The sequence below is a fragment of the Ochotona curzoniae genome, unplaced genomic scaffold (assembly GCF_017591425.1).
Source record: "Ochotona curzoniae isolate NIBS_2020 unplaced genomic scaffold, NIBS_Ocur_1.0 contig_2235, whole genome shotgun sequence".
In the NCBI taxonomy this organism is placed as follows: Eukaryota; Metazoa; Chordata; class Mammalia; order Lagomorpha; family Ochotonidae; genus Ochotona; species Ochotona curzoniae.
The window spans coordinates 1,178,695-1,193,489 of NW_024465384.1; the positions used below are offsets into that span (position 1 = coordinate 1,178,695).

A 14,795-nucleotide genomic window follows, 5' to 3' on the forward strand; every position below is an offset into this window, starting at 1 on the left:
CCTGCCTGTGGCCTGGGAAAGCAGTCGAGGACGGCCCAAAGCCTGCACCCATGTGAGAAACCCAGAGGCAGCTCCTATATCCTTGGCTTTGGATTGCTACATTCTGCTATTTGTGGCCATTTGGGGAATGAACCATCAGACAGAAGAGCTTTCTGTCTGTCCTTCTCTCTTTAAAATTTGCCTTTCAAATCAAAATAGGTAAATCTATGGATATGGTACAATGACTCAATTGTTATTCCTCCCTTTGCAAGGGCTGGGATCCCATAAGGGCATTGGATCATGTCCCGGCTTCTACACTTCGCTGGGAGCTTCCTGCTTTCCTGGGAAAGCCACAGTGGGGTGCTGAAGCCTTGGGTCCCTGGACCCATGTGGGAGCCCTGGGAAAAGTTCCTGGCCTCAGATCAGATCAGCTGCAGCCACTGTAACCACTTGGGAAGTCAACCAACATATAAATCTTCTCTATAAATCTGCCTTTCCAATATAAATAAATCAATCTTAAAAAGAGATCTCTGAGTCTTTCCCTCCCTCTCTGTAACCATTTCAAATAAAAAAAAATAAAAATAAAAAACCTTGCTGCCACTACAGTATAAATAAATGTCATGTTTATATTTGTCATTATATAATTTTATGTAGTAATATTCTTAATTTTGGATAATGTGATAATTATTTTAAGCAATGGAAAAAGATTGGTGTCTTTGATTTGCAAAAATAAAAAAAGATAAGACTGTGTGTATTAACTGTTGTTCTCAAAATTAAAGCGCCAGTAGCATTCATTTACTAAATGAAAACATTTTGCTCAGTGTTAAGAGAAAAAAAAGATTTTAAATGATGACTAAATTCCTTTCACCTTGCATCTGTGAATTATTCCAGATGGTGCTGGCAACCACCACTGCCTGTGGCAGCACCCTGGCTATTAGGGGCACTATGACACATGGAGGGAGAAACCTAATTAAAACCACTTGACTATTTTTTGGTTAGAAGGCCAATATTATGGGGTAAACTTTTGATCCAATCAAAGCCAATTTTATTCCTCAGCATTTTTTATTATAATTATCTCTGAGAGGACGTGATTTTTCGTATCCCAACTTTACCCCTAAGTAGCAGAACTAGGTCATGATGCTTTTAGCTTTGCTTTAGAACACTAAATTAAAGATCCAAATCCCTTCCCATTATGGTGGTTGTTGAAAAGACTTATTGAACATCCCATCAAATGACTGCTCGCCATCACTTCTAAAGCTACACAAGAAGATGCTAATACAGACACAATGCCAAGTGTAAGCGTGCAGACACATTTAATAAAGAAAAGATTACAAATTTAAACTTTCAAAAGGGATTCTTTAATTGTTCTCACTATGGTTTTATATAGTTTATAAATGTTCTACATTCAAAAAGTTGTAATTTTTACTTAAAAAATTACATCTTTATATGAAGTCACATTTTAACAAACAAGATGTATTTTTTAAGTTTATTTATTATTATTAGTTTTAAAGATTTACTTATTGGTTGGTTGATTAATTAGAAAGATCCACAGAGAGGAGAGACAGAGGAAAAATATCCTCCGTGCACTGGTTTACTCCTAAAGTGGCCATAACGGCTGGAGCTGAGCCAATTGTAAAGTCAGGAACCCAGGGCCTCTTCCACATATATTTTAAGATTTATTTATTTTTATTAGAAAGTCAGATATACAGAGAGGAGGAGAGACAGAGAGGAAGATCTTTTGTCCAAAGATTCACTCCCCAAGTGACCACAACAGCCAGTGCTGAGCCAATTCAAAGCCAGGATCCAGGAACTTCTTCTGGGTTTCCCACACGGGTGCAGTGCCCCAAGACTTGGCTGTCCTCGACTACTTCCCAGACCACAAACAGGGAGCTGGCTGGGAAGCAGGGCCACTGGGATTAGAATTGGCACCCTATGGGATCCCAGCACGTTCAAGGCAAGGACTTCAGCCACTAGGCCACTGCACCGGGCCTTGATATATCTTAAATAAAATCTCAACTATAGTAAACTTAGTAGGAAGTTATACAGAATGGCACATTCACTTTCCCTTTTCTAGATTTTTATTTTCCTCACCCACTTTTTATATTTTTAATTTGCTCTTTGTATGTTAGTTCTGTAGCCGCTGGGGCCAGCATTGTGATATAGTAGGTAAAGCCACCACTGGGGAGGCCAGTATCGCGTCAAGGTACCAGTTTGTGTCTCAGCTCCTCTACTTACATCTATCTCTATGATAACTGGCCTTAGCAAAGTAGAGGAAAGTGGTCTAATGTTTGGGCCCCTGCCACCAACATGAGAGACTCAGACGAAGCTCGTGACTCTAGCCTGGTCTACTGCTGGCCATTATGGTCATCTGGGGGTAAACAGGCTAATGGAAGATCTTTCTGTTTCTGTGACTTTGCTTTCAAAATACATCAATACATCTTAAAAAGAAAAAAGTTTGGCAATCATCACTGATACATTTTCACCCTGTGGTCAAAAGGATAACCAACTACGAAGATAAAATGGTTTGTGCTGCGTTGTGGTGAGACAGATTGGGCCATCTGTCATGCCAGCATCTGCCACAGGAGTGCTGGTTCAGTCCCGCTGCTTAGCTTCAAAACCATCTCCCACATCCACGCCAGCAGGTGTTGTTAGTTGAGTATGTTTTCTATTAAATAAGGAAACCAGCATGGAAAGTGTAACTTCAATAAACCAATCCATACTGGGGTTTTTTTTTTTTTATGCATTCCATGTGTTTTGATGTTTTTTTTCTTTTCAGTTTTATTTATTCCAAATACTTTCTTTTCTCTTGTCAAATTCAATGCTGGCTCATGGATTACACAGTGGCATCATTTTTCCCAAGAGACTTTTGTGTTTCCTTTTTGTCACACATGTGTTGGTTACTCAGTGGCATGTTTTTTCATGGTGCTATAATTTGTTGTTGTTGTGGTGGTGGTGGTGGTGGTCGTGGTGGTGGCTGTTGTTCTAATTCATACCAGTAGCTGACCTTTTTTCATGGCTTCTCAATTATGGAAATGTATCGTGATGGAGTACTGGTGTCTGCCATATCCAGATGTGGGGGTGTAATGCAACTGCATCCCTGTTTCCAGATGAAAGATGGATTCCCAATGAAGCTATTGGACATGTATAGACAATGGGATTCTGGACATGTGTCAACAACAGGATACTGGACTGTCTGACATTGCTGGTGCAATGTCATTGCTGGTGCACCAGCAATGTCAGGATACATTTAAATAAGAGACTGATGGAATTATGATTCCTTATGAAGGACTACACCATTGTAGTGAGATGGGGAAAATCTGTCAGGGGGTGGGAGTTTTGGGGGGGAATCATAGTCTATATGAAATTGTACCACATAATTCAAACATTCAAAATAAATAAATAAATAGATATGTATACATACATAAAAGGAAAAAGAGATTTTATTTTACTTATTTGAAAGGCAGAGTTACAAGTGGGGAAGAGAATGATCTACCATCTATTGGGTCTCTCCTTAAATGGCCACAGCTGTTGGGTAGGACCGGGCCAAAGCTTGGAGCCAAGTTTCACAAAGTGGGCAAAGGGGCCCAGGCACTTCCACCATCTTCCACTGTTTTCTCAGGTGTGTCAATAGAGAACTAGATTGTAAGTGGAGCAGCTGGGACTCAAATGGGTACCCCTCTAGGATGCTAGTGCTGCATGTGGCAACGTAATCTGTTAAACCACAGAACTGGCCCCCCCAAAAAATACTTTCAAAAAGAACATGAGACAGGGCTGATGTTAAGACATACTTGCTTAAGCCACCACCTGAATTGCCTACATCAACATATGTGTGCCAGTTTATGTCCCAACTGCTCTCAACTTCCTACCCAGCTTCCTATTAATGTGCCTGGAAAAACAGGAAGATGGCCCAAAATCTTGGGGCCCTGCCACCATATGGGAGACGCGGATGAAGCTCCTGGCTTTGCGTGGCCCAGTCCTGGTTCCTGCAGCCATTGTACAAGTGACCCAGTGGATGTGAGATTCTCTCTCTCCCCCCTTTTCTTTCTGTGTGTATGTGTGTGTTAACTGTTTCAAATAAATAAATCCTGACAGAAATAAAGAAGACAGGAGAAACACTATGAGCTAAGAAATATGTTAAAGAAAAATAAAAAAGCAAAAGCAAGTGAAAACCATCAACATGGCGCTAAGACAGCTACAAGAAAACAACGCAAACAAACTACAAAAAACAAAACGTTTCTAGAACCTAGAGGAATGGTCAAGATACTAAACATCCCAGACATGTCAAATAGGCTCAAGGTGAAGTCACTAGCTTGGGACCCATTAAGCACATCAGTGAAGTAAGTTCAGCAGAACGTTAGGAGAAGAGGACAGGTTAGCCTGGCTGGGGAAACCAATGGGAAAACTGAGGCATCAAGAGAATCTTGATTCTTTTAAGAACTGTGCAGGTAAATGAAAAATGAAAGAAAGAAAGAAACAAACAAAAAGTAAAGGTGAGATTATGTAGTGGATTGAGGCCAAAAGAAAAAACAAAAGAGGCCAGAAAGGAATATTTTTATAAATCTTTCAGGATGGAAGAAAATAGAATATAATTCTGTTTGGCAGAGTCAAGGGAAAGGAAGAGACTGGAAATAGGGGGCAAAATATATGAAGCAAAGTTTTAAAAACTGGCCATGGAAGAGATAAAGAGAAAAGGAATATTTACCCTTGGAAAAGAATTGAACCAGTCGTTCTTTAAAACAAAAGGCAGCTAAAGATAAGGAGAACATTCCCACTTGGGGGCAGCTGACACCTCTAAAGGTCGACTGATTTGTAACCTTGCTGAGATTACTAGTTAGAACAGGTGGAGGATGCTACGGATATGTCTGAAGAACTCTGTTTCTGAAATTGATCAGCATAAGTAATTTGTGAAAAGTTTTGTTCCTATGTTTAACATACTTTTATTCCACATAAAATGCTTCTTTATCAGAAAGTGAAAGGTAAGGGGACCTTTTCAAAAATATTTTAGGTCCTCAAATACTGAGAAAAATTTTAGGCAGCAGAAATAGGGAAGAAAGACCCTTTTCATCAAATCCTCAACTTCTTCTTACCTGTAATATAAATTTTTGCACCTCCACAGCTAAGTGTAGAGATGAGGGTTTGGTCCAGCTGCTCACATCCCCATATGGGAATATGTGGATATGAGTCAGAGCTCCAGCTTCCTGCTAATAGGTGCTGGAAGGCAGCAGCTGGCAGGCTCATCCCTGTCACACACATGGGAGATTGGTACGGTGCTGCCAGCTTCAGCCTGGCCCTTCTGGGGCCATCATGACCATCTGAGGACTGAACCAGCAGGTAGAGCTGGCTGTCTACCTCTCTCTTCCTTCTCTCCCCGACTGTCAAAGGAAGGGAGGGAGGGAGGGAGGAAGGGGAGGAGGATAGGAGGAAGGAAAATGGAGTCTTAAAATATGTCTGCACACGAATGAAAATGTTCAATGACACATTCCTTGGAACCTACTCCTGTCATTGACACATGATTGTACAACTCTGTACTGGGAATCTAATTCCCACTTATGAATATTACAGTATTTTAAAGATCTAATAATGTATGACATCATGCTAAACACACAGAGGGTCAGAAAGCACTCCGTTAACAAGGAGCAACAATAATTGTTTTATCTCCTGACAGCTGATCATCTGGTATGCACTGCAGTGTTTTTTTTTGGTACTCTTTCATTCACTGTTAACACTTTAAATGATCATCTCAATTTTACCAACAAGAAAACTTATAAATGAGAAGTCTACCCAATATCCCAACAGCCTGGGGTTTCAGAGCCTTTACTTACCTCCTAAGCTAGAATGCTTATAATGCAAAGAACCTGAGGCTGAAATGAAACGATCTGGCTTCAAGGCCAATTAGCCTCAATTGGTTGGTTGTCCCTGAAGAAACCCTGTTTCCTAATCTTAGTACTCCATCACAATAATAATCTACCATGCAACCCAAACGTGAGCTATGAGAATCAAAGTAATAGAGGCTTTTATAGACACCACTGTCATGCCATTATAGTAGCAAGTTAGCAGGTAAAACACATACTGTATCAAAGCACATTTCCTGAGCCCTGTCAGAATTCCCACACTTCAGGGCAGGAATCTGACTCTGATCCAGCCTCCTGTGAGAGCTAGCTGAAGCTCCTGGGTCCTGGCTTCAGCCTGGCCAGCCCTGGTTAGAACGGGCAGCAGGGGATAAACAAGCATCTGTGTGTTTGCTTCTCTCTCCCCCTTTAAGTAAAAATAAATATTAAAAAAGAGGAAATATTTTTCTTCTGTTATATACACTGCCATGACTGACATGCAGATTTCTGACTACTATAGGTAGTTTCTCTTGCTATATGCTGCTTATTGAAGATAAGGTACTTAATAGGCTCTGCACTTATATTTTTCAGCTATAAAAAGAGAAAACATTGAATCTATAGATGTAGTTTCTAGCAAATTACCAAAACATGTAAATATTAATTTACACATTTAATTATTTACCTATTAAATTATATAAAATATGTTTACATACATATTTACATATATTACTTTTATATATATGCTGTCACACAGAAACAGCAAGAGGTTAGTGGCTGTTGCTTTTAATCATAAAATTGTGAAATAAAGTAGAATGCAAATTAGGCATGTGTGGAGGGTCCTATAAATGAAATAATGCACAGGTTGACAGAAAAAAAACCTTTCCCTCTATCATTTACACTGTTGCACTTTCCTTGGCTTAACACCCAGAACATTTTTTTCTTCCTCATTCCGCTAGTGGCTCTTTCTACCTCCAAGTCTGTGAAAATATGAAAATATGGGCAATCTAAATCTGGTTCTCAAAAATGTATTTTGAAGCACAAATTTTGAATCTACTCTTCAGGTAAAGCTAACAGCTCCGACATGCTATGCATATAAAACTAAGTTTCTAGAATTTGTTTCTTGGACTAAAATTTCTCTTCATTTTCCTTTCTAGAATCCAAGAGAATGTTGATAACCAACACCCATGCACAGTATCTTTGTTGCAATACAGGCATACTGACCTTGAGGTGAGACTGAAGAAAACAGCCAATCCAGCAAGAAAACGTGAAAGAGAAAGTTGGAAAGAGTTAATAAGGAGCACATTCAGAAACATATTAATTACAGATATAGACAAAACATAAAGCACAGGATTACAGAGGGGAAAAGATCACACAGATTCTGCACAGATGCTACAAATGAATAGCTTCAAATCTTCAACCCTCAGCAAGATATTTTCCTATTACACCAGTGCGCCTTGAAGAAAGGTTCCAAAGGAAAAATTTTTATCTAAAATTTATTATTTCCTGAGGCAAGAAACCAATTCCTTAAGCATTAAGGAAAAATGCAAAGAATTAGCCAACAGCTTCTCATTTATACAGAATGATTTCACAATCTAGCTTACTTTTTAGAAACATCCACAGACTCCACTCTAATAGAGTACAAGTTATCCAGAAGCAAAAGCAGAAAAGTACCGAGAGCTTTAGTTTGCCTATGCTATTCTGAACTCTAATTTACTTAGAAGTATTTGAATTAATGGTCTCCAATGTTAAAACATAATTATGTTTTCCCTAGCCACACCAATTAGTTCTTATTTGAAATCTAGCAAAATCTTCAAATGATGGAATCCAAAGGCAATAATGAATACAATTACACAGCTCTGTAAACTCAATTCATTTTTGTTGTTGCTCAGCGGTGGGAGATGGAAGTGGCCACGCTTAATATTCTTTCCTAGCAGAAAAGACCTGATGGTTCATTATTTTCCTTTGTAATAAAAGGCAATGTGCTTGGTCTCTTTTAAAATTAATCCATTTCACTGAAGTTGTTAGCGTTCTCTGAATAGCTCATGAGTCTAGTGCACAGTGCCTTTGGGGTTCTCTTTATGATCTAAATTTTAATTTAAGGATGTTTTATAAAAGGGTATGTTTCTTGAATGCAAGCACCACTACAATTTGCATTTCATTGTTTTCTAACCTTAGCGATTTATTGCAAAAGCTATAAAAAGTCTACAAAAGTGAGGACAAGATTAATTATTCCCAATATGTAAGATGAAAGACAATAGAGAAATCAAATGACTTTCTCATGATCATATAGGACATGTGGCAGTACCAGCATTAGAATGTAAGTTTGTTGACATGTCACTGGGAACACACATCCTTTGTTCTATTAATTTTTTAGAGATCAAAAGCCCTGGGCCTTCAGTACATATAAAACAATGCAAAAAAGATAATTTTCAATGGCATTAAGAGGTCAGTCTTTAACTTCTTCCAATAATCTTTTTTCAATTTTGATTATGATATAAGAAATTAAAATAATTTTACATCAACACTGACACTAGCCAAACTCTTTCAGGCAGAAGGCTTTATATAGGACATGGATAGGGCCCGGCATGGTAGCCTTGTGGCTAAAGTCCTTGTCTTGCATGCAGCAAGATCCCAGGTCCAGTTCCCTGGATGGGAAATCAGTTGAGGATGGCCCAAAACCGTGGACCCTGCACCCACGTGGGAGACCCAGAAGACTATCCTGGCTCCTGGTTTTGCATCAGCTCAGCTCTGGTGACTGTAGCTACTTGCGCATGAGCCAACTGATGAAAGATCTTTCACCTTGTAATTCTGACTTTCCAATTAAAATAAATCTTCAAAAAAAAAAAAAAAGACATGGATAAATCTATGAAGTAAATAGTGAGCTTGTCCAGTAATTTATCTTCTTACCAAGTTATTGCATATGAATCACATTTTATTTTCACCTCAAATGACAGCTCTTGGAAACAAATTTGAGAAGCAAAATTCACATGATATAAGTAAGCAACTTTAGTGAAAAATTAAGGAAGCCATTAAACACCAATTTCTCTAAGATGAATGTTATTAAGAGCTATTTCACAAAGAACTTTGAGAAGATGATCTAATAAAATGGACTCTGTAAGGCTGTGTAATTTACTGTTCTACTAAATGAAATCAGTGAAATTGATCACGGAGGAAAGAGGAACCAAGCGGCTTCCCCTGAAAGCAAGCTGAGACAAGCAGGATCAGACGAAGAACCAGGCCTCCCCAAATGTAATGCTTTAGCATCTTTCCCTTCCGTTTGTTTTCCATTACGTAAAGCACAGACTGTTCTCCGTCAAGCAAGAACACATATAACGGGGTTCCTTACAACCACATCAACAGCCCCAGAGATTTCTCTTCTACTCCAATGAAACAGTATAATCCCTGATACTGTGAAATTTAGATCAAAGACACATAACCAGGAAACAAGTGTGTGGCACAACGGTTCCAGCTGTTACCTGGGACACACCAAATCCTAATTTGATTATCTTGGTTCAAAAACCCCAGCTCCACTTTCAATTCCAGCTTCCTGCCAAAGCTCATGCTGGAGAGCTACAGGTGATAGTTCAAATACTTGAGAGACAGGCACTAGTTTGCAGTTTGGCTTTCGCTTGGTTCAGTCCTGGCTGGTTGGGGTCATCAGGGGAGTTGAGCCTACAGATGGATAATCTAAATCCTTCTCTTCCTGTTTTTCAAATGAATAAAAAATAAAATATTCAAAATGCACACAGCCATTAACTTAAAAGAAAGGAAAACTAGGGGTAGTGTGACAGCTCAACTAGCTAATCCTCTGTCTGCATCCCTTAATGGCACCAGCTCGTGTCCTGGCCTCTCCACTTCCCATCCAGCTCATGTCCTGGCCTCTCCACTTCCCATCCAGCTCGTGTCCTGGAAAAGCAAAGGAGGATGGCCAGGTCCTTGCCCCTCTTCTAATTTCGTTTGCCACAAACGCTTGGAAGATTCCTTGTGTATTTTTGATTGTTTTCATCTTTGCCGTGCACTCTTTTTTCAACATACCTGTGCAGACACACATATCCCTTATGTACTGATATGATGAATATTCCCTTTGTTTTTGTGTTACAGACACACACACACATCTTTACATACTGATATGATGAATACTCCCTTTGTTTTTGTATGTTCCTGAAATCAACAGTAATACTCCATAGATGCTAAAATATGCTCTTGATAGATCAGTGAACTCCCACTAGGTATAATTTAGAGACAGGTATACTGAAAAAAAAAAAAGGTGCAGAGTTTCCAGGCCACTCTAACTTCCCAAAACCAGTGAGTCTTATATTCAGCTGCTTCTTCCTTACCTTTCCAACTCAGCTATCTTCTTATCTTTGTCGTTCTTCTCATTTTCCACTTCCTTCAATATTTCCAAGAGACGGTCAACTTCGGTCTGGGCCTTGCTAGATTCATCTTTGTACCTGGAAATGTCTCTCTCCAGTTGTTGGATGCGATCATTCATCTCTGGACTTGCTCTTGCCTCCAAGGTTGCTTCATGTGCCTACAAAGAGCAGCGTTAATACTTTTACAGATCCACATACAGTAGCGGGATGCAACTTACACCTCAAAAAACTTTTTTATACTCCAATTTAAATAGTGTATTACCAAATACCTAATAACCAGTGTTCAATATTTAAGGTTTTACTTTCAGTTGTCCAAAGGGATTTTTTCCATGACAAGGGCACTGTTACCATTCCAAACTGTGATGAAGCCCAGTTCCTTAATAAAATGACACAGTATTTCAAGATAACTCTCACATTCCACCCTAAATAGTTGAAATCATCTCTCATTCCCTTCTAATATCTAATTTAACACCAACACTATATACTGCATTGTTTAGGGAAAACAATGCATAAAACAATGTTTTGGGGAAAACAGCAAAGAAGTATTATACAGACAAAAGGTAATCAGTAAATATGAAATTAACTAACTGCCCTAGGTTCCAAGTAAAACTAGATTTCTTTAAAAACTACATTCCTGAATAATCACTATTAGGCCACAAATGATCACAAGCTGGAGTTTAGTAAGGTGCACCAACAAGCCATTCAACTGCTACTGATCTCTTTAGGAAAGTCTCAAAAGGCACCACCAGGCATCCCTCCTGTCTCAATGCAGCAGGCATCCAGTGCTAAGACCTAAGTCCCACTACTGCCACATTTGCATGTCCTGCTCCTGTATACCGTATTGCCAAGTGTGCAAACTATGTGGTCCTGCATCTCTAAGAGATCCAGCAGACATCAGAACTAGACTCAGAGATTCAACAGACACTGGGGATTACCTCAGGGGATTTAAAACAACTATGACTGACATGTTCAAGGCTCTAAAAGAAAAGCAGACAATATGAAAGGACAGATGGGTAGGATAAGCACAAAAGTGGAAGCTTGGAGAAAGAATCAAAATGAAACGCTGAAATCAAAACCTGTAAGAGCAATAAAGCACACCCTTGAAGGGCTCACAGTAGATTGCGCATGGCCAAAGACAACGTTGTGAGCTTGAAGAAGTCAACAGAAACTTCCTAATGGGTCTGGAGTGATGGCTCCATTAGCTAATCCTCCCTTTGCAAAGGCCAGGATTCCATCTCGGTGTCAGTTCATGTCCCAGCTGCTCCACTTTCCTTCTAGCTCCCTGCCTGTGGCCTGGAAAGGCAGTGGAGGATGGCCCAATGCCTTGGGACCCTGCACCCATGTGGGAGACCTGGAAGAGCTCCTGGCTCCTGGCTTCGGATCGGCACAGCATCGGCTGTTGCGCTTACTTGGGGAGTGAATCATTGGGTGGAAGATCTTTCTGTCTCTCCTCCTCTCTGTGTATCTGACTTTTCAATAAAAATAAAATAAATCTTTAAAAAAAAATGAAGTCTAAAGCATGAGGCCATATCAGTGAACAACTACAGAAGGATTGTGTTATAAAGCTTCAAATAAATAATAAATAGAGAAAGGTCATAAATGAGGGTTTAGAGGACAAATAATACATTACTCTTGATAGTTACCTCTCAGTAGTATAACCCTAAATATACTTATTAGGTTCATCTTCAAAATACTTATGTATTAAAATGGAAAATAACTCCACAACTCCACGCTTTTCATGAGGAACAAAGATGAACTGGTTATAAATGAAATCCTTAATCTTACAAAACTTTGTTATTCATCCTTGAGTTACTTTAAGACACTAGATATTCTCCCTTCCCTGAGCTTTAACTATGGTTTTATTTTTCATGTTCCCTACATGAAGTTACCATGCTAGTTACACCAAACACATGGGAAGAGAATAAATAAAACCAGCTTGATACCCTTTGCTCGTTACAAATCACATGACTTGAACCCAGATCTTGAAATTGCTCGAAAGTTGAATTTCAATTTTCAGAGTTGACAGCTCACAGGTTGAGTATGAAAAGGCAGAATGGGCGGTTAGCCTCACAGGTGAGATGCCCATGTTCCATGTTAGGGTATCTGCGCTGGCTTTCCAGGGTTGATCCCTGAATCCAGCTCCCTGCCAGTTCAGACTCCAGGAGGCGGCAGGCATGATTCAGGTTACTGAACTGCTGCTGTGACATCTGAATCGCGTTCAAGTGAACCAGCAGATGGGGTGAACTCTGCTTGCCTGCCTCTCAAACAAAAATAAACTTATATGAAAGTGCTCTGAAAACTATAAATTGCTACTAAAAAATACAAGCGAAGACTAAACCAAAGCAACAGTTTATAACTGCACTATGCCTAATATACATCTGCTTTATTAACTCCTTCTATGAACACGAGATTTTAATAGTGTTCTCAAATTTTATCCACAAGGGACTTGCATGTCTTAATTTTCCTCTAAATTGTCCATCTTTAAGAGTTCAGGAATTTTTATGAATAAAACTAGTTTGGGTAAAACAAAAGATAAAAATAAAAAGATAAAATAAAAGATACGAATTTGAATTTTGGGCTGTCAAGTTAGTCCCTATAAATGGCCTAGCATTTTTACCATGTTCTCAATAATAGCAAAGCAAGAGAATGGGGTCCATTTCCTGGAACCTTTTTCAGTTGCGACTCCATTTTCAGGCACTCCTCCCTCTTCTGTTCCAAAGCAATCTCGAGGGTCTTCAGGCGTGAGTCCTTTTTGAGGCCCGAGGAAGCCAAGGAAGAAGCATGCTCCTTCAAATCCAAAAGTGACGCCTGAAGGGAAGGGACACACACCCTGGGTAAATACTGACACTAAACAAGATGGAAACTAGAATGCTTACATGGATTATCATGGAGCCTGATGGTTTTATTCCATTACCCAAGCCTATCATTTTTCTATTTCAAGAACATTCGTGAAACAAAACAATATGAGTTTTGGTTTTCAAGTCATAACTAAAATGAGATTTCCCGAGAAATGCCAGTTGAAAAGAGTTCCACTGATAATAACCATTTTCAGTAAATAAAACTAGGTCAAACTTTGCAAATGCAAATAGTTAACTTTAGTGGCTAATTAATAATTAAACAAATATTTTCTTTTTAGGAAAAATTCTATTAGGACCTAATTCCCATAAATTTTTCTAAAGATACTAGGGGGAAATTTTTCAGAGAAAAGCCCTTTAAGCTCATGCACTCTTAACGTGATCACGTGACTGTTTTAGCTCGCATCAACAGAATTCTCCAAACACAAGATCAAAGTCTAACAAGCCACCAAATAACTGTGATGCACTTTGTTGGAAATAAATTATTTATCTGGCACTTTTCTTATCTTTGGCATAGTATCTCTCCAAATATAACACAGCTTCAGATTTTTCAGGATGTTTAAAAATGCTTAATAAGTAAAAAGCTACTCAATACATACTGTGAAGACCTAAGACTCAAAAAATGAATGGACCAATTTTACTATGCCCCTGTAAAGCTGCCTGAACTATTCCTTAAGAGACTCGAAGAAAGCCTGCTGTTAAGCTTAAGCACACCTTGCATTTTACATTTTACATGCATGTCGTAAATGGCAAAAAGTACAGCCAATGTGACAGCCATGCAAACCACATAATTTCATTTTTGTGATCTCAACCTCTTTCTCTGAGAGATCTCCTTGCAACAGGCTGACTTTTTCTTTCAAGTCTTTAAGATCTTTCTTGTAGGTATCAATTTCCTCTTGCTTTTCCCGCTCGTCTCGGTCCCGCTGTTCCTTTAGGCGTTCAATTGTTCGCTCCTGATGAAAGAGCATAACAACACCTGAGAAAATTCCTTGTCATGTTCATATCATGGCTGCAATTCTGCTTTTAGCTGGAAAAATGTCATGTTTCCACTTTCTGGTCAAAAGAGATTGGTTAAGTTTTAAAAGAAAACACTTTTGGAAGATCCCAACCTTTGCCCATAACAAAACCTGGATGTGTTCCTTTGAATTCCAAAGTTTCTTTCCCTATAGTTTGAACTAGTATTAAATCTTTCTATAGTATTCTTTTGGGACAGCCTCATGTTCATGTCTCAAGTAGCTAAAAACACACACATCCTGAGGACAGTAACTAACAAACATTTTTCCTTATGGACAATGTTTCCTACAAAAGAAGATAGTGAAAAAAAAGAAACCATTATAATTTATTTGTCAATAGATACTTAACTGAAAAGTTGATGTGATGTCAGGATTTTTTCAAAAGTATTATTTTTAAATACATTCAGGGCTCAAGTCCTAACCCTAAAAGGCAGCCTAAAGCATTCCAAGTCTGAAAGATTTACAGAACAATGACCTCATTCCTCTAAACAATTTTCAGTTAGTTGTCCTAAAGCGAGTCTCTAGACTTGTCTCTAGGGTATCAACGCTGGGGAGGGTGGGCCATTTTAGTCAACTGGTCCTGAAAAACTAAGCGTCAAAATGAGAAAATTGGGAAGTATACTATATTAAAAACAAGAATTGGGCAAACTGGGTATTTATAGAGGACTAATTATGCACTGCCTTCTGATGTCATAGGTATTACCACATCTCTGTTTTTTGCTTAAGATGGTAAATGAGGAACATGTG

General features: G+C 38.9%; 1 protein-coding gene across 4 annotated transcripts in view; it reads right to left on the minus strand.

Moving 5' to 3' along the window:
• The window catches only part of ERC1 (ELKS/RAB6-interacting/CAST family member 1), a 276,756-nt gene that overhangs the window by 160,748 nt on the left and 101,213 nt on the right, over positions 1 to 14,795 (minus strand). For 2 of the 4 annotated variants that reach the window (XM_040972191.1, XM_040972192.1), the window contains 4 exons: positions 13,848 to 13,988; positions 12,848 to 12,988; positions 10,145 to 10,338; positions 7,029 to 7,040 (listed from right to left, as the gene is read on the minus strand). In XM_040972191.1, coding sequence (XP_040828125.1) covers positions 7,029 to 7,040; positions 10,145 to 10,338; positions 12,848 to 12,988; positions 13,848 to 13,988 — 488 coding nt within the window. The remainder of the gene's footprint in view (positions 1 to 7,028; positions 7,041 to 10,144; positions 10,339 to 12,847; positions 12,989 to 13,847; positions 13,989 to 14,795) is intronic. The other 2 variants (XM_040972194.1, XM_040972193.1) reach the window with 1 other exon arrangement.